The sequence below is a fragment of the Papilio machaon genome, chromosome 6, assembly GCF_912999745.1.
Source record: "Papilio machaon chromosome 6, ilPapMach1.1, whole genome shotgun sequence".
NCBI classification, from domain to species: Eukaryota; Metazoa; Arthropoda; class Insecta; order Lepidoptera; family Papilionidae; genus Papilio; species Papilio machaon.
The window spans coordinates 2459929-2480632 of record NC_059991.1 but is presented as its reverse complement, the minus strand read 5'-3'; the positions used below and the strand labels follow the sequence as shown (position 1 = coordinate 2480632).

Sequence of the window (20704 nt, the reverse complement as noted above, 5' to 3'; positions counted from 1 at the left end):
CATTCCCTCCATTCGTGCTAAGAAGTACGCAGTTGTAACAAACGTAAAATGAAATGACACATTATAACTGGGTGCTGAGTGATAAGGATGCCTTAGCTCGAACATTGAACACGATATATGATTAAATTCATGACTTGTTTTTAATAATATTAATAACAAATGCAGAAGAAAAAAGTTTTATAGTCGAAGTCAATGGAAATGAGAAATGAAAAAAAAAACTATTAAACGAATTTCACCTTTATAAGGCTGTTTACATAAAATGTCTTACTAATATTATAAATGGGAATGTTTAGATTGATGGATGGATGATGTTTGAAGCTATCTTCGGAACAGCTCAACGGATCTTAATGAAATTTGGCACAGATTTAGAACATAGTCTGGAAGAACACATAGGCTACTTATTACGTTTTTTTAATTCCGTGCGGATGAAGTCGCGGGTGACAGCTAGTTAAAATATATATGTAATTGCTACCGCTAAAAGCTGTATAACTAATTATAATCAGTTTTTAAACAAAAATTAAAAACGATAGTTCTTCTTCTAACGTACTGTTTAATTGAGGGTAAAAGATAATTTTGTTAGCAAATTTTGGAATAGAGAAAACCTTGGTCGTGGTCATCGAAAAAAGACACCCAGTATCACAAATTCGTAGCTAATTAGCGATCCGTTGATAAAAAAAATGAATCAGCTCAATGTTGGTGAACTGAATTTAGTGAACATGTTTTGTTACAATGAGAACCTGATGTGCAGCAGATAACCCGCGCTATCAGACCAACTTCGCGCTTGGGGTCAAATTATCTGCTCGTAACGTGCGGTCGTTAAGTTGTCATTGTGCCCGGTGGGCTATTTTGAAGTATTGCGATATTTTCTGTATCGTTTTTGATGAATTGTGTAAAAAAATATTAAATGTAGGCGTATTTTTCAATTCCTACAGTAAATATAGATGATACTTCATATACAGCTTTTCTACTTCAAAAATAAAATGACTAAAATGAAAAGTTTGTTCGTTACGTAAACAGGAATTAACTTTTGGTTTTTTTGTCTTCCTTTTCTATTTTTTTTTTTTTTTGATAAAAGATTGATGATTTATGAATTATTGTTTCAAAGAGAGAATGAAATAGGATGTAAATAGCTACTATGATGATATTTATTTATTGGCTATTGGTATTACGTACATTTGTTGATGTCTTATAAATGTTAATTAAATACTTTGACTCAACGCAAGCACAACTATTACGTATTAAAATAAATAACCAGTAGTCCCCAAAATATCAAATGCCTAATATTAAAATTCATTCCATGCGATATTTTATCGAAAGCTTTCATAATAGTAACACTTATGTGATACCAATGCAAGCATTATATATAGTAGTCCTAGGACATTGTGTGGTTCAGTTGACACACGACTTCAGAGCAACGAACACACGGACAACATGATTTGGAAAATTGTTTTTATTACCTTCATGGCCGCTGGTGAGTGTTAATAATAATAATAGAAAATTTATCTTCCGTCTACTTTCTAATACTTCTACACAATTTAATGACCCCCTTTGTCATGTCGCTTTTTGTGTGGGTTGTGCTTGCAATTAGACACATCGAAAGTGTTTTTTTTTTCGCTTTTGTACTCACAAAGAACAATGTAATATATATTTGTTTATTTGTGTACGAACTGTTAAATGTAAGTCATAAAATTATTTTTTATATAAGTAAAATTTAAAATAGTACAATTTTATTTACAACTTCTTTAATCTTAGAAACAAAGAAAAGTTTTATATATTTTTTATATCTACCGTATATATGTTGTATACCTAATATATATGTTAACTGTAAATAGGACCAATATATTTAGTATATCTATTAGTATATTGAATTGAGAACGTGGTTGAGAAGCCTTACATCTCTTGATTACTTCGCACTATATAAACTACATGAAACGATTGCGTCACGTGTTTTAGAAATCTGTAGGTATTTTTATAATTCCACCGATTTATGCTTTTAAAAATCTTATTAAAGTTGCTATTTATAAAAACTCGCGCCGTTTCAAACCTAGTATGCCGGTCTTTCTAATTATAACTATAATTTTTAAACTAATTCTGGTGTTTATTAGTTTAATTTTAACAATGTCCAAATATCAGATTAAGTGTTAGCGAGTGTCGCCATTATTTAGTTTATGTCTCACGAAAGTTTAAACAATTTAATGTTTTTTAAGTTTCTTTTTTTACGGTTGTTCGGACACTGAAATTCTAAGCCTACACTACACATACATGACTATAATTTTCATTATTAAGAGAGAATAAGTACCTTAAAATTCTAATTGAACTTAATTCAGTAACAAATTAAACCTTTGTCCAAACATTACAATAGGATTAAATTGTTGTAACACATGTATTTATACAAATTGTACTATTATTTTGATACAGTTGCAGAATTGTTTTAGTACAGATTGTTTATCACGTCATTAAAACCACTGTTACGTTAGAACTAACTTGAAACTAACGCTTGATGAATACGTGATGTACTTAATCATATGTACATACTAGATGCTTATCTCCTTGTATAGTATATATCGCAAGTGTAACATATTTAAGATTCCAGCAGTCTGAGTCTAGAAAATTGTTATCAAAGTAAGAATGAAGAATTCCCATAATAGTATATTGATTATGCATAATAAGTTCTGCTATAAACATTGTACTAAGTTGACATTTTAGTTAAACTAGTCGCCAATTGATCGAATTAGACCATAGTTAACAAATATGTGCTTTTTTTAATTAAAAATAACTTTATGCACTTCTATTTCCTATTAACTTTAACATATTTAAGTTCATCCGTTCATGCAATTTCTTTAAAAAGAGGTACAAATTTTCACTTCACGTAGAAACGCCAAGTCTATTTCTCAACAGATTAATTAATCAAAACAAACTCTTACAGCTTGCTGTAACACTAAATAACTTCAACTCTTATGGTAAAGTGATGATGGTACAACAGTGGAAGTCAACTGTTATGTCATCAAAGTGCACGAGCGTATTCTTTGTTCAGATTCTTGTGACTGAGTTTTCTATGAGTAGTGAGACTGTGAGATATCATATCATAGTAATATTATAAATGCGAAAGTTTGTATGGATGGATATTTGTTACTACGTATAACGGCTTAACGGATTTTGATGAAATTTGACACAGATCTAGAACATAGTCTGGAAGAACACATAGACTACTTATTCAGTTTTTTTAAGACGAAGTCTCGGGCAAAAACTATCTTACTGATATTATAAATGCGAATGTTTAGATGGATGGATGGATGGATAGATGGATGTTGGTGAAGGTATCTGCAGAACGGATGCATGGATCTCTTTGTAATTTGGCGTAGAAGTAGAACATAGTCAGGAAGAGCACATAAGCTACAAGATATTTTTTTTAATTTGGCGCGAATGGAGTCTTTCTTGACAGCTAATGTAATTTATAAAGCATTGGGTCAAGATCGATCTCAAGTCAGTACAGTTCAATACTTTTATAAAACTAGTTAACATTGACTTTGAAATGAGCGCATTTGTACAGTATTGCTTTCTTCCTTTTTTTAGTAGGAAACATTTTTTTTATATCCAACCAGTTCATACATACGAAATGAGTAACTTTTTAAATATGTTACGCGGTTTTAAATAATTCATTATAAAATTATTAGTTTTAGGCTAACAAATATTGGAACTTGGATGAATATCAACGTGATTATTGATTCAATTATTTATTGCAAAGTTTTTAAAACCAATTATAGCCTACACGTAATAGCTTAGTACTTGAAAATCATTACAATAAAGTTAATAAGGGCATTAACTTCACTACCAATTGGACTTTGCATCAAAAACGACGTCTTACGATTTTAGGCTTAGAGCGAATTAGGTTAAAGGTCATAATCCCGTACGCGGATTTGGTACGTCCGCCGATTGCATACGGCTGGGCACTAAACTCCTGCGTCCCCACATCCTGCTGCAGACCGAGTCATTTACCAATTTACGTCGTCAGAGCGTCGCTGACGCTAATGTACGGCTCGCAGGCTATTTTAAAACACATTTTCGAGGACCTTTTACGAGTTACAATCGACGGGAATCAACAGGAAATCTTCATGGTGTATTGTTTAAACAACGAAATCCGTTTTTGAACGACTATAAACTATAATGTAGTATATGGTTGAACCACAACAGTCTACAGCAAACTATCTAATCTATATATATAAAAGAAAGTCGTGTTAGTTACACTATTTATAACTCAATAACGGCTGTACAGATTTGGCTGAAAATTCATGGGTATGTAGTTGAGAACCAGGATACGGACATAGGTTACTTTTTATCCCGTTTCCTTTTTTTAAAATTCCGAACGGGAACGAAGTCGCGGGCAAAAGCTAGTCTATATATATAAAAGAAAGTCGTGTTAGTTACACTATTTATAACTCAAGAACGGCTGAATCGATTTGACTGAAAATTGGTGGGCAGGTAGCTTAGGTCCAGGAAAAGGACATAGGATAATTTTTACCCCGTTTTCTATTTTTTTTTCCGCGCGGACGGAGTCGCGGGTAAAAGCTAGTCTAATATATAAAATTCTCGTGTCACAGTTTTCGTCACCGTACTCCTCCGAAACGGCTTGACCGATTCTCATGAAATTTTGTGAGCATATTCAGTAGGTCTGAGAATCGGCCAACATCTATTTTTCATTTTTTTTTAACTGCTCGCGGACGGAGTCGCGGGCGACAGCTAGTAATTATATGAAATACACAAATCCATAAACATTTTGTCATTAAAGTTTGAATGGAACTTTTCTTATCATAAACTGTATTAATTAGTTATCACAATGATTAGTTACTTAGAACGTTGTTTACAACATGAAAGTCAATATTTATTACTTTGTTATTATCATTAAACTGTTCATTATTTAATTATTTTGAAGAATAATTACATACCTTACATGAAAAAAAAGAATAAAAAATGAAAGTTATAGATCCTCTTTGTACTCCTGTTTTGAGATTATCCTTCATTTATCTAACTTTCTTACGGTGAAGGAAAACATCGTGATACAACCAGCAAATACCTGCGAAGAAATTCAATGTTATATTTGAAAACTTAATAGTCTGAAGGCTTAGTAACCTCGGTAGGGACGTATAAATGAACTGACGACTTAATAGGTATCGTGTGTTCAACAATGTTCAACATCATTGTTCTCAATTTCCACAAATATCAGTGTAACGGTCACGAGAATTAAAGGCAAAGCCAACAAAAACCATTTCGCTCATGAATCTCTTACATAAAATTGTTTAGTTTAGATAGGAAAGTGGTTTGATCAACAAGGTCATAGAGCATTGATAAAAGCTTTAAATTTAAAACAAACATTCAATATTAGCGTCGGTGTTGACTATTTGTGTTTAAGTAGGTATTTTGTTGCTTCAATATGATTAAGGTCGGTGACTTTTCGGAGATTTTGTATGAATATTATATTTATAAATGCGAAGCGGGTGACAGCTATTTGTAGTAAAGATTCTTACTAACAGTTAAATTCCCAGCAGAGACACTTTCTTTCCGCTATTGGAAACTAATCTTTATGTTTTATATTAATAAAGTCTCATTTTCCAAGGTGTGCTGGCGGAGTACCAACTGACAGAGGGTCAGAGGCAGCAGTACAAGGATATGCTGCGACAGCAATGCAAGAAGAGCGGCAGCGAAGACAAAACTGACGATGTTGAGGTAACTAATTGTTAATTAAAAAAACAAGAAACTTAATAACTATGATAATTATCAGAAACAACACACGGGGGCGCCGCTGCGCCACCGCTAATGCAAGCATTGTCGAACAATTATTTTCTTGTGGCGACTTTGCTGCACTTTGATATACGTGTAACCTTTGTGGATATTTCACGTTACAATCCGGGTTACACCTCGATGTGTAACAATCACTCGATATAGGTTTCTATCAAGAGAGATGTAGTAAAGACCACAAATGGTAAGTACACATATATTCAGAATAGAAATTTGAAATCTCTCAACTACCTATAGATTATCTATCAAAAATGAATTTAATTGCCTATTTTTTAAATAATATCTTCTATGCATTGATCTTCAGAAATCGATCAAGACTTTTGTGGAATGTGTGATGGGACTGGTGGACGTCAACACGCTGAAGCGCGAAATAGAAGAAGCCAAACCCAACGGTGCCCTTGATGAAGTCTTCAAGAAGTAAGTTTACAAATTCAAATCTAACTCAATCATCCTACTTTATCTAAATGTACTAGCTGCCACTTAACGGCTTTGATCGCAGGAATGAAATCCATTTGGCATGACAAAATTAAGTTAGTTTTTTTAATAAGCGCCTACCGCATACGAGACAGCAATGGTGAGATATAACGATTTGCAATTTGTTTATCGCAGGTACTGCGCGAAAACGCCTCAGCTGAAGAGCTGTATTCACAGCCTGACCGCGGGCGTGGCGCCTTGCCTCGACCAGAAGAGCAGGGACGGCATCGGGTCTGCCAACAACGCCACCGATCAGCTCATTGACTTCGTCTGCTACAAGGATGGCGACCGCATTGCTTGTGAGTCTCACTTTCAAGAAATATTTAAAGTGTAATTTTTGATTTCTCTGTCAAGAATTTCAACGTAAAAGTACTCAGTCGCGATTGTACAGAGCCAACATGCCATCGGCCTAAAACATACAACATTCACATGTGTATACTGAAATGCATCGCACAAATACGTAGATATATAAATAATTTATCAATTAATTAGATATTTAGTCAACTATAAACTTGATTGGACTAACAATCTTCTTATAACGAAAAATAATAGATTACACCGTATGCCAATTTTTTTTCAGTGTTCATTGCGGAAGGCGGTCCAGAATGTTTCCAACAGAAGGCTACTTCCATCAGACAGTGCGCCGAGAAAGTTAAAGGCAGCGTGGGCTCTATTGAGGCAGCTCAAATTCTGACCCTTAGTGTAAGTCATTTTATATACTAGAATAGGACATAAAGATTGGCAACCCCACACTGATTCATTCGGTAGTATAACTTTATAATTGTCTTTGAGAATCTACATCACAAATAAAATAATAAACGAGTTTTAACACTATTGGTAAAAGAAGTAGTCAAAGTTTGATTTATTCGAATTCGGACGCATTCAATGGAAGTAACATATTGATTCTTATAAAATAGGGATAATCTATGTTTTATTTGTATATTATTGTACAGGACCAGTGCGGTAAATTTGAAGAACTGACAAGCTGTATCGTGAAAGCTCTGGAGGAGTGCGACACGCCGACACCCGCCAATATGGCCGAGTCATTGTTCAGATACGTACGCAATGGAACTCCCTGCAAGGTCAGTATTTAACGCTCCAATCAGTCTTACACACACAAAACAAATATAGTATGCATATTTATTCAAAGACTTCGTAACTTTTGTGCGTGTTTACGATAAGAAAATCAGCGGCATGTCACTACCACGACCACACAGAAGACAGGCGTGAAATGGAATTAATTCCGCGTTGCGTCTGATGTGTTTTTGTGTCCGAGGATATATTCTAGTCCTCGATTGTCGCATTTTATAAAGAGTTAAGCTTAAACGTTAATTTCTATTAGTACTTATTAATTGTTGTTTATTTCAGGGACAGTGAAGACCAGAAGTCTGAAACGCTGTTAAAAATCATGTATCTCAATAAACGTCTTAGTGTATAATAGTGGGTTTTATTTTGTAACGTTAACCCTATTTCCACTAACGTTTGTAGCCGCGCGACTGTTATACCACCAATGTAATATTTCCACTGAGGCGGACTGCGACTAGTAAGTAGTATAAAGTGTACAAAAATTTAGGATAAAGTGAAATAAAAATACCAATAAGTACACCACCATAAATATATTTCTGAAAATGTCCAATCTATTATTTATCACAAAGCGACACATATCACAATTATGATCTAAACATCGCTTAAACATCTAGAACAATAAGCTGGGAACATATTGAGCCATTTTTAATATTACACATTTAATGATTTTTAAAAAGTAAAAACAAAAAAAACTTTTACAAAATATACAAAAAATAATGTCATTACAAAGATTTCAAGTTTAAGGAAAACAGTAAACTAAAAAAAAAATGAAATATAAATATTTTTAGATATGGGTCATGATTTTTTTATGAATAAAATTTTATTTTTACTCTCACATAAGTCAATTAAAATGGAGGAAGATTTGTTTAAAGTATTAATAAAAAATCAAGTAAGCAAAAAATAATCAATTTTGCACATACTATCGGGCAATCTGGCGATATTCCGCTTTAAAAGGGACAGTCGTTTGAACGTTTTGTTAAGCATTCAAACGACAACTCGGAAACAATAACCAACAAGACCTGCGTCTTTTAATTCTGTTATGAAAAAAGATCCATCAGTGTTTACGACTGTTACTTAATTGGTTATTTGGGAAAAGGTAGTTTGTCTCACCGCAAAGTACAAGGAAATTTCGCGTAAGTGGAACACCGCGAAAGGCCCTGACTGTACAAGAAATGGACTCTTTGTATCATAAAAATTAATTCGTCAAATTATTATCAATAGATAACTCTGATCTAAATCCATTTCTTATTATCGCTTTTACTTTTGTTAATCCATATCAATTTTACAAAAAATCTGTATTATGTAACTAACAAGAATATAATGTTAATATTTTTCAACGAAAAGTTTGAACTGAAATAGTAATAAATCGTTTAATTTGTAATAATCATTTAAAAATATCCAAGGCTATAGAAAATATTTTTTTTTTTAATTATACATTTTTAAAATTATCAAAATTATCCTTATGTAATTAATAAATGGCTCCTAAGGAACTGAAATGGAGTTTACAAGTTAATGTTACTTATCAAAGCTTAAAAGCTAATAACTGAGCATATCATGGAATAATATTTAAATGTAGAATGTAGAAAAATATGTAACTTACATTTCATATTAAATACAAATGATTTAAAAAAAAACTATTATTATTAAAATTATTTTGAACAAGTTAAACTTATATAAGAAACATAATTTATTTATTTATTTTTAGTTCATTTTCTTAATAAGTTAACACAAAATAAACTTTAAATGAAACTAATTTTTACTAAACAAATGACCCGCACTATAAAATTTTATTAAAATATTAGCTCATTGAAACGTTATAACGTTAATAACTGTTTAAATAACTACATTATTATTGAGGCCAACCTACCAAATATAAATATGGGTTGCTAGTTTTCATAAATAAACACTACCATTAAAAATAAACACAGTTTTGACCAATTATTTTCGTTGGAATTTTATAATCAGTTTTGACCAATTCTTTTCGTTAGAATTTTATAACTTAATTAAAAAAAAAATACATTAGGACAGTAAAGATCTTTAAAAGTGGAAAAGACCTTTATTGAAAGTATTTCACTTATATTATGGTTATTATGTTCACTAACAATATAAGAGAAATAACATATCAATTCCTTTTACGGCAATCTTAAATTTTGGCACAATTTGACAGTTTTTTTTTTTTTGTAATTATGTAAGATATTAATTGTGTTTTGTGACAATATTCATCTCCTCAACAAGAAGCCAAAGAGTAAGGATAAGATCTCAAAAAATTACCTTTATGAGAAAATTTTAAAATTTTTCAAGAAAAAAAAATTAAAAAAAATTATTTTTTTAAGATTTTTTTAATACTTCAATGATTTGGTAGGATATAACCTTTATAATGTAGTTTATACGTATTGGATGGAAGCGAATATTTTGGCAAATTATTGATAAATTCATGATACAGGGACGATATGTTGTTCACGAATTGGCTTCAGCCCTAAATCTAATTCTTAAATCTAAATCCTTTGATTATGTCATGTCATTGTAAATTATATGAACAAATTAATAACTAAATTAATCATTAGACAATTACTTATAGTTCTACTTTAATATCATGAAGAATATTTTAAAATTATAAAAAAAATCTTGAACGATCTTTTTTTTAACTTCATTTTTTTTAAATAAATAAAATATTATGCTTTTGTACTATAGAATTAAGATAAAAATTAATTTAAACTAATAATTAATATCATTCAATGAATTGAACAAATGAAATGAAAAAACAATACAAATTAATATAAAAACGTTTTTTTATTTTGTATTAAAGTTTTTAATTTGGCAAACATTTTACTATGTAACTTTCATTGTCCTGTTTAAAAAAATTAGGCCGTATACAAAAAACGTTGACTTTTTAAAGAACAAAAAAAAAATAGAAATTTAAAATTTTTTATTTTAAATTTTTTTTTATAGAATATTTCGTTGTACTGTTAAAAAATACATTATTACTAATTCTATATAACATTAAAAGCTGGTCACACGTATTAAATAGCAGACTATAAAGTTGTCAAAGTACCAAAATGACATGACACAAACAAGATTTAAACGAACATGTTAGCAACAATGGCCGCGATAATGGCGAGAGATGCCACACCAACACGACTACCAGAGTTTGGTTTCTCCGTTGTTTCCTGAAAAGTTTAAATTTTCTTATGCATAATTATTTTTTAAACTTTTACGAAGATCATGAATTTAACTATAAAAAAAATCAATATTAAAAATGCAGAAAGAAAATAAACAATCGTAAAAAAATCACATAAAAAACTTTCTTTTATTCAACATGCAATCTAAAAAGTTATTCAAACACAATTCGATTTCTACATAAAAACTATATAAAAAATAGCGTAGTCAGGTTTGCAGATAATGAATTTTTTCCTGTTTGCAGCAAAAAAATGCAAAAAAAGGTAAATTAAAAAAATGCTAGAAGGCACTTTAAATGTAACACTAAACTTACAGCACTTTGGTTAGCATGAGTGCCTTCAACATCCTCGTCATCCTGTTGTATATTTAATAATAAAAAATAACATAAGTATTTATTTTCATTATCAATTCCTAAATAATTAAACTTTAATTAAATATATTATTATTTGGATTATAGACGGTTTCGCTTTACACGATTCTAAGACCCCTTTTCCACTAGCACGACCAGCTCTTTGACTGTTAGAGCAATGTACGTAATATTTCCACTACCACGATCGCAACTACTATAAAAAAAATCTTCTATGCTATTCTAGGCTTGTTTAATGGTTATTGCAGATGTTTCCCGTTGGGCCGATGGACCCAATGGAAAATCTTTCCGTTGGGCTGATTTATTCTATGGATTCGACCGGCCCAATTGAAATAAAATTATCATTGACACAATCGATCGGTAGACTGATCAGCCCAACGGTAAACACCCTAATTTGCAGTGTCCCTGAGTGTGAGATTTAAGATTGATACTTACAGGTATTTCCTTGCATGGCAGCGACTTCCTGGCGAACTTGAACAGAGACTCGACGATATTGGCGGAGGTGGGCACCGCGCATGTCTCCAGCGCAGACACCACACAACTTTGCACTTTTGTTAACTGGTTACATTCTTTCTCCTGAAAAAAAAAAAAACCAGAACATAAAAGAGTCAAACTTTAAAGAAAGCGCATGGTTCCGAAAACGCATGTACTGAGGTCTATATTTAAAATTATGTTTTGGACGGCTCCTTACGTATTCATTTAAAAATACATATGAGCGTGCTATAAAATTGGGATTGCGTTTTACTATTGGCTAAAATTGTGTCACTTACTCCAAACTTAATCTCTGGTATTTCATCAGGTATGTTGTCAAAGCTCGGCGTCACACTGAATGTGTTGTTCAAGCAATCGTTGATCATACCACTCTTCTCTTTCAGACATTCAGGTCCCTTTTCCGCGATGAAAACTGAAATATATTCGTTTCTAAAATAACCAACTTATTGAGTTTAATATTAAAATATATGTATATTTTATGAAACACCCTGTAAAAGTTAGTTGGCAATATTTTATTTAAAAAAAAAAAACATCACAAATGACACCTCACTCGTTCACGATTGAAAAAGACATTGACCTCTTGTCAGTAGAGTAAAGTTCACTATTGTCATTAGCTGGCGGAGTATCAATGACTCAGTGATTAAAGCATTTGACTTTTTATCTACAAGTCCTGGATTCAAATCCCGCCATGTACTAATTTGTTTTTTTTTCGATTTACATATGTACATTTATCCATCGTTCTTACAAAGAAGAAAAACATCGTCATGTAACCTGTTTATATCTGCGAAAAAATACAAATATACGTGTTTGACTATGTCTAGTTGTCTATACTAGTCACCCCTGATTTAGGATGGGCTCCAAACACCTCAGTAGGGACGTAAAGCTGATGTTTATGTTAATACCCTTACGAATAAACGTAGAGTAATGTCATTTGACACTGTCCTGGCACACCTTCGCTTATTCCACATTCATGCAAATATACTAAAATTATCTTGACATACGAGCGATCCTGTCTCCATCCTTAAAGCAGATGAACTCGGCGAGCTGGTGCGTCATGTTAAGCAACGGCGGCACATGCTGGCGCTCCTCAGCGCTGAGACACGTCTCCATCACATCCGTCAGATTGTGGAAACAACTCAGCAGCACCGGACGCTTGTCACAGTACCTTCCAACATACAGTTGTTAAATCAAGGGAGAGGGCAACATAAGTTTAATCAAGGGAGAGGTATGTAAAACGGAAATATACTACTTCCTGTACCACCTCTGTCCATTGAAGATATGCATCTAAAACCTCACACCTTTTATTTCTAAATTATATCATAGAATATGTTTTCATACTAAATTTAATATAGTATTTTTAATTCGAGAATAGAACAATCCAAATAATGAGATCATGTAACTAAACAGATTTCATTATTCTTTCGTACTATAGTATTTATCTTTTGTTACGTTACGCTTTCTTTTAATGTCCCTACGATATCGTTCAATTCATTACGTCATCTTTACAATAATATTGTTGATAAATTAAAGACAAAGGAATGTTGCGATTGTTAAAATTACAAAAGCAATCCGAAATTTGAAACTATTTTTATAAATATCTTGGCGGCTCGTAACTTTACGGGTATCGCTGCGCAGAAAATAATGCTAGGCGTAAAGAGATGTGAAGGATGGCACTGCGCAGCGAGCAGATGACCTTGAGCAGCCAAGATATTTGAAAAGACATATACCAGAGATTAATCAGCGTTATGGGTGTCACTTACAGCCGCACTCATAGTCCGTAGGATGTCAATTAGTGTAGGTTTCACGAGCTAAAACTACACCAAAGGAGACTACTTAAGGATTCTTCGATATATTTATTACACTATAGCTATGACATAATCATGATATATCATAATAATTGAATGTGGATGGCTATAAAGGTAGAGGAAGACCAAAGAAATTATGGATGGATTGTATGAAAGAGGATATGCGTAAGAAGGGGGTAAATTCAGATATGGCGGCTGATAGAGATGTATGGAGGAGTAGTACATACTGTGCCGACCCTCCATAGGGATAAGGGCAGGTTGATGATGATATAATCATATATTAAATATGTATGTTGCATGTATGTATGTACGTAGATATCAATCATAGGTCGGTAGCTGATGCGCGACCGCACTGAGGCCGACGCCCTCAAACTAAACAACGATGTCAAATTTCGCAATCACCTCACAATTAGCTTACGATAATATAATTGAATATTCGATATTTAATCGTTGCTAAAACAACTCATATAAAAACATGAAGATATCAAATATAATCTTTTTTTTAATTGAAATTTCACGGTAATTTAAATTTCGTTCTTAAATCTTATGGACATTAACAAATACACACATTATTAAACGGTGGATTTAAATCATATTGTTATCTCTATTTTATCAGAGATAATGACAGGGATGACGATATATTTTATACATAGATTTAGGTCTCAGAAATCCACGGCTAATGTATTACTTACTTTTTGAATACTTCATCAACCCTGCCATCGGGCTTAGCCTTCTCTATTTCTTCATCGAGGGTTGAGAAGTTTATCAAATCTGTGACACAAGTCTTGAAATTTTGTACAGCTCCCTGAAATCAAATATAAAAATGTTATACCATTTTTCGAATATTATACAATTTCAGACGAAGACATTAAACATATCAATAGACAGGACAACACGAAACAAACTGTAATGAACTCGTTACTACTGGGTAACATAAATAGGCTCGTCTGAAAGAGTTACATCTTCTATGCCTCTGTCAAATATTTTGCCATGGATGCAAGAATTAGACACAATATTTATGGCCGCGGAGTGCATGATAGTTTACGGTACAGCACTTATACACATGAGATAAAATTCACGTGCATCGGTCCGCGCAATTCCCTTAAAAAATCTTACATTTTTTTTCACAATATCACATATGGGTAAGTACTGGCCAGTTTACACACACTAGTCTACACGTATATTCATTTACACAGTCGAAAAATAAAAAAAAACACTGTCATCTGTTATTTCAAGGACAACGAAAAGGATAGAACTAATTAAATTGTTTACTTTGAACAGATTATATTCGATATCTTATTTGTTTCTTGCACAGATTAAAATCATTGTTCAAGTTAATTAACTTACATTCTTTAAAGTGTATATGGTTTCTGCATCTGTTATTATGCTAATTATAGTTTTACAATGTCAATTATAAGAAAGGTCAAGGTATTACTGTGGAAGAATTTCACATAACTGTCCCGCGTGGAGGATAAAAAAAAAACAAACACTAAGTTAAGTGTATCAAAATGTATGTTTTATTTTCCTGTTATTCTGCATAAGGATAAATATTTGTTTTTACAAACATTACACCGGGTTCAAACTTTGGAATAAACCTTTAAAATGCCGTCGTAGTAACAGAAATATTTGTATAAACACGTATAGGCCATGTGGTTTGGCTGTGCATTGATATATCAGAGTCTTCTTTTACATATAGATAAAAATAATATAATTATTGTACAGATATAGATATAATAAGTAATTAGGTGAAACGAATCGTTATCAAAAAGGTATATCGCAATGTTCTACAAACATCTAACATCCTGCAATCGGACATTCGAGGTCGTGATTATTGAAACGACAAATTCAGGCATAATAATTACAACAAAACAATTTCATTTGTTTGTTGTAAAAATAAATAACAATATTTTTTTTCATTTGAGTATATCTATCTGTAGGTTGCACATATCGTTGGTTTCTGAGTCCAAAATCTCTGTATAAAACATATCGTCATCTCTGTCAATATCTTTAACAACACAGAGATAGCAATATGTTTTAAACGGAGGTTCACAAACCCAAGGATAACAACACAACTGCGCGTGACGTAACCACTCGGAAACAAAAGACGCGTCGGAAAAGGTTATCGTTTTGTCCATTTTATAGTTAATCATGAATCAGACTACAAACCTAGAACGAATATAGACATCGAAAATGCTTTTGATTGTTACATACATAAAAATGTAAACGTGAAAAATTTATGGTTGTCCTACGTGTTCTCCGATCGCGTTTTTATCATTTATCAACCGCATACAAACATGTTATTTTATTATTAAATGCATTATCAATTTCGTGTCTTTTCTGTTTTGAACAAAAAATTAAACACTGAGTCATATTTGATCACCTTCCCCTTCGGGGGTCCTTAAACTTTAAAATAAAACGATTCGGAAATAAGAAGGTAATTGGCGTGAACCCATTAATCGAATTTACTTTCCAAGTATTGGAAAGCTTCCTATGTTCGGGCCGAGTTCAATCTACTTCCAGATAGGGCTGCCACTTCTTCCAGTTTGACGTGGACTATTCGAATTTTCACTGCATATTCGGACTTTAAGTTTGACATCGGTATCCAAGGTGGATAGTGCAAAACAAGTAACTGCACTTTTTTATTACAAGTTTTAGGTACTATGATAAGTTAAAGATGGCAGCCCTACTTTCAGATTACAGATAACGAACGCTTTTAATCCGTCATTATAAACGAGATCAAATCTATAGATTAAAAATAAACCTATTAATGGGATGTTTTTTTATTCCAATAATTTTGATAGGAAAAAAAATCCCATCGGGCGTATTGAACGGCAAACATCCGATTTATGACTAATTAAATTTTGTACAGTCAGGTGCATAAATATGTAAACATTTACTAAAATGTTTTTCTAAAGAACGATTTCACAAGTACTTATGCACCGGCTCGAAAGCATAAGAACAAACACGTGCATACAAATTTTTAAAACCAAAGAGCAAAGACCTATACAAGTTCCTAAATCTTTGTAAATTTATACATATTTAGGTAGCTAACTGTACATTTATTTATTAATGTTTTGTTTTGAAACTTATTACTATAATTACTAATATTATAAATGCGAATGTTTAGATGGATGGATGGATGTTTGTTTGAAAGTATCTCCAGATCATCTCAACGGATCTTGATGAAATTTGGCACAGATGTAGAACAAAGTCTGGAAGAACACATAGTTTACTTCTTAAGATATTTTTTGATTCCGCGCGGACGGAGTGTGGGCGACAGCTAGTCATTTATAATTTTTTTTTTATATATTTAAATACAATACTGGCATGTTGTAAAAAAAATGTAACGACGTAGCAGCTAGATAATGAAGTCTGCTTTATTACTCATCGACACTATTTTAGGCACAATGGTCGGAAGGAGCCAAAACATTGCTATAATTTAGTATGTAGGTATTTTAACTTTGTAGTTAGTCTAATTTTAAACTCGAGTGAGTTAAAAGGGCTTAACAACTTGTAAACACATTTTATTTCAAATGCATAATGTATATGTAAACACGTCGGAAACATGCGCATTTTAAATAACAATAAAAAAAACTCGCCTTTAGACTTTGACCTCTCTTTTGTAAGTATAATTGTGACAACAGTGACTTGTTCCCAGACCACTGGCAATCGAATAACTTTAAATTTTATCTCTGACTAAAAAGAAGTGGTTTCAAACAATCAGAAACATAAACGTAATAATAAACCTGTTCTGTTGTAACAAAAATATGTTTTTGCACAAGTTTTTTGACAGTGGAATCCGAGAAGAATCTCTTACCAATAATTTTATCTAGCAATTACTATAAATGGGATAAATAGTCGCCAATCAAAACTATGTAATTAACAACCGGAAGAATTATAATCTATATTAAATAATATTTCATTAAGATATAAAAGATTTCCAATGTACAGAAGACAAGGTCAATAACAAGGCAATTAACCTAACGATATATCGTAAGCTAAGCAAGTTGTGGGATAACTTGTCCCTCACAAAAACAACTAGTATTAATATATGTATACATCATAATAGGTACTTAAGTTATCATGCAAAAAAAACTGGTAATTCCGAAAAATTCCATATTAGAATATACGAACATCTAATATATAAAATTCTCGTGTCACAGTTTTCGTTGCCATACTCCTCCGAAACGGCTTGACCGATTCTCATGAAATTTTGTGAGCATATTCAGTAGGTCTGAGAATCGGCCAACATCTATTTTTAATTTTTTTTTATTTAATTTTTTTTAACTGCGCGCGGACGGAGTCGCGGGCGACAGCTAGTATAACAATAAAACTGTGGAGTTCGTTTGTTTGTACTTCTCAGATTTAATAATCTGATTAGTGTTTTTTGACTCAGATAATCCAAATGTTACAGAAGGTCATTATATATACGACGTTTTGCCAAACAGAAAGAGAATAATGTAATAGGATGCGCAAAAGATAACAAATGACGAGAGAAATATGCAATCAGAAAATTGTTCAAATAATATATAAGTACATATAAATGTTGCATCCACCATCTATATATATAAAAGAAAGTTGTGTTAGTTACACTATTTATAACTCAAGAACGGCTGAATCGATTTGACTGAAAATTGGTGGGCAGGTAGCTTAGAACCAGGAAAAGGACATAGGATCAGGATAGGATAGGAGGACAATTTTTACCCCGTTTTCTATTTTTTTTTTCCGCGCGGACGGAGTCGCGGGTAAAAGCTAGTATCACTATAAAATATTGTAAGTAGTATAAAGAAAACCTTTGCAATAACTAGCTATAAAATTCAAAGTTAGCGAGGCAAATCAGGAAAAAAATGATCATTGCCACATAAGGAAGCAACAGCTTAAAAAACAAAGAAAGAAATCTAGTCAATTAATAAATATTAACAAAGAATTTCGAAAGAAAATTATAGTAATCAATGATATTATTAAAGTATAAGGAGAGTAAGGTAAGTATCACATAAGTTTCATTTCATAACCATTATTATAAGTCTGAATGCCAACAGAGACAGACAGAAATACATGGAAGGATATAAATATATTGAGTAAAATACTTTTTCATCAGTCAAAGATTGAATAATAATTTATAATTTCCAAAATAACGATGGGGTTCTATGTATAAGGGTCAATGTAAAAAATTCATGATTTTTACTTTTTTGTGATAAAAGCTACCTTTTAGTTTAATAATAATAATAACATGCACTAAACAAACTATACATTTACAGGTGTGAACGTTATTTTTTTGCTGATGTAAAAGAGCCTATACGGCCTATTTTCCTATATGGTTGAAACTTTGAGAGCCTCTCCTGTAAAGTTGTCAATTTGCACATTGGCCCTTATTCGGATGAGCCATCAATATACAGGAATACTTGTTCATTTTTATTTTATATTATTGTAAACAACAATTTTGATTAAAAAAATCTAGAGAATTTGTTACACTATTCTCAAGAATCAACTAACTGTTTGTGCATTTTATAGGCCAACTAGCTTTTACCCGCGACTTCGTCCGCGCGGAATAAAAAAATGCACACAAGATAAAAAAGTTCCTATGTCTGTCTCCTAGTTCTAAGCTACCTCCCCATAAATTTTCAGCTAAATCAGTTCGACCGATCTTGAGTTATAAATAGTGTAAATAACACGACTTTCTTTTATATACAGTCAAAACCGTTTATGGCGACATCGTTTAGAACAACATACCGGTTAAATTGACCAAAATCAAAGGTCCTGGCTGAATGTTATATACATATCTTTCCTATTAATACCTGTCACCGGTTGTTACAACTATCGGTTTTTACGACTCAATATGAGTAGTCCCTTCGATGTCGTTATAACAGATTTTGACTGTATATAGATTACTTAACTTCTGGCTATCAAAATTACCTTATTAAGGGGACTATAATTTCTGCAACACTGCAACTAATGTAAGTGAGTAAGAAAAGCTAAAATTAACTAAATTCTCTGATTTAATAAATTTTTCTAATACCTTAAAATAGAAAATTATACTAGTCACTGTACTTTGACCTACATATACATTCAAATTGCTTTAGCAAAGTTTGTTATGCAAACTGCCAGCATGTCTCGAGAGAAATCACCTTCAGTTTGCTTTTGTCCTACACTTGTATATTATGCATATGAACATATTTATTTGTTCACAAAATATATTTTTTGTTTTTATAGTATCACAGGGTGTTCAGTTCATATTTTGTAATATCCACTGCATTGGAACTTGAATTAATTATGTATTTTCATCCCTTTAATTGTCTTTGACAAAAGAGAGAGAGAGACAAAAATATGTATTAATATTTGAAGTATTAACACTGACCTCAAGATTCATGAATGCATCAGGCCCACCATTGTTTTCACACTTTTCTTTTATCACTTTGCTTGTTTTATTTTGGGCATCTTGTATTTGTGTGTTATTAACTACATCTTGAAGTTCTACTGGTAGAGCTTTTAATGCATCACTGGCTGAAGGATCTATCTGAGCAAATACAGCTCCTAAAACAATTATAAAACAAACTATAGTATAGTGAGAAATTAAATAGATAAAAATTATTATTTTATGTTGATATTTGATGACCACAGAACATACAGTAATACTTATGACATGTTTAAAATTGCTATTATAATTGCAGTATAATTGGAGCTAATAAGTTGACTATAAATATAGATCTATGATATAATTGCACACTAGATAAAACACAAATTAAAATCATCAATAGTGCTCTTGTACTTGGCACGATTTTGTATTTTTTTTTCGTAGTAATTAATGGAAAAAATGAAACAATAAAAACAGAGATTGTGATAAATAATACCAAATACAATTATTAAAAATCATCAAGACTGACATGGGACGGTATTTATAAATATGTTAATTTTTTAAAACTGTAGTACATTTTAAACAAGCTTATATGAATAGGGACGAATGCGATTGTAATGGACAAATATAAAATATAAATTAACCTTACCGATGCAAATGGTATAAATAATAAGTTGGATACCCATTTTTAATAAATTTACACAATAAATCCTGTGCACGACACTTAGTACGGCAATCGATTTTTATTAATTTTATTCACCAACAATAACACTGCTTCCACTGATCTCTACAGATCTCAGCAGTGGACACCGAACCGAACCGAAGCCGAATGCGAGAATGGAATGGAATGTGATTAACGATTACGATTGATTACTGTTCCTATGCTGCCGTGCTGACTTGAATTGCTGATTGGCAGATTGAATCTAGATCTTGGCTTGGCAGTTTGGCAATGACAGTTGGTGGCAGTGACAGTTGGCACAGAATACACACAAAGCAAAGAGCATATTAAAAAAACTGTGTAAGCCATAGACTTCTAGACGAGCGTTCGATGCGCAAAAGACAAAATTGATGCTTTTTGTGGTAAAATCCCAATGTTGTCATTTAATTTACTTACAAGTAAAAAACGTAGTCGTGAACTTGAGAGAATTTAATAGGATC

The 20704-nt window shown here is 32.0% G+C and overlaps 2 protein-coding genes across 3 annotated transcripts; one reads left to right on the top strand and one right to left on the bottom strand.

Moving 5' to 3' along the window:
- Positions 1–1373: 1373 nt before the first annotated feature.
- LOC106716006 (27 kDa hemolymph protein) lies at positions 1374–7705 on the top strand. The gene is made up of 7 exons (XM_014509424.2): positions 1374–1471; positions 5612–5721; positions 6098–6210; positions 6403–6566; positions 6848–6969; positions 7221–7349; positions 7636–7705. The coding sequence occupies exons 1-7, from the start codon at positions 1432–1434 to the stop codon at positions 7642–7644; spliced, it is 687 nt and encodes a 228-aa protein (XP_014364910.2). The 5' UTR covers positions 1374–1431; the 3' UTR covers positions 7645–7705.
- Positions 7706–10314: 2609 nt separating this feature from the next.
- On the bottom strand, positions 10315–20463 carry LOC106716007 (27 kDa hemolymph protein). Of its 2 annotated transcripts, XM_045678338.1 has the most exons (8): positions 20196–20463; positions 19550–19725; positions 13887–13999; positions 12391–12554; positions 11668–11801; positions 11333–11473; positions 10844–10885; positions 10315–10520 (listed from the first exon to the last, which is right to left on the bottom strand). In XM_045678338.1, the coding sequence occupies exons 1-8, from the start codon at positions 20230–20232 to the stop codon at positions 10431–10433; spliced, it is 897 nt and encodes a 298-aa protein (XP_045534294.1). In that variant the 5' UTR covers positions 20233–20463; the 3' UTR covers positions 10315–10430. The 2 variants fall into 2 exon arrangements, with proteins under 2 accessions (XP_045534294.1, XP_045534295.1); XM_045678339.1 differs by lacking the exon at positions 10844–10885 and having other exon boundaries at positions 20196–20459.
- Positions 20464–20704: the final 241 nt, after the last annotated feature.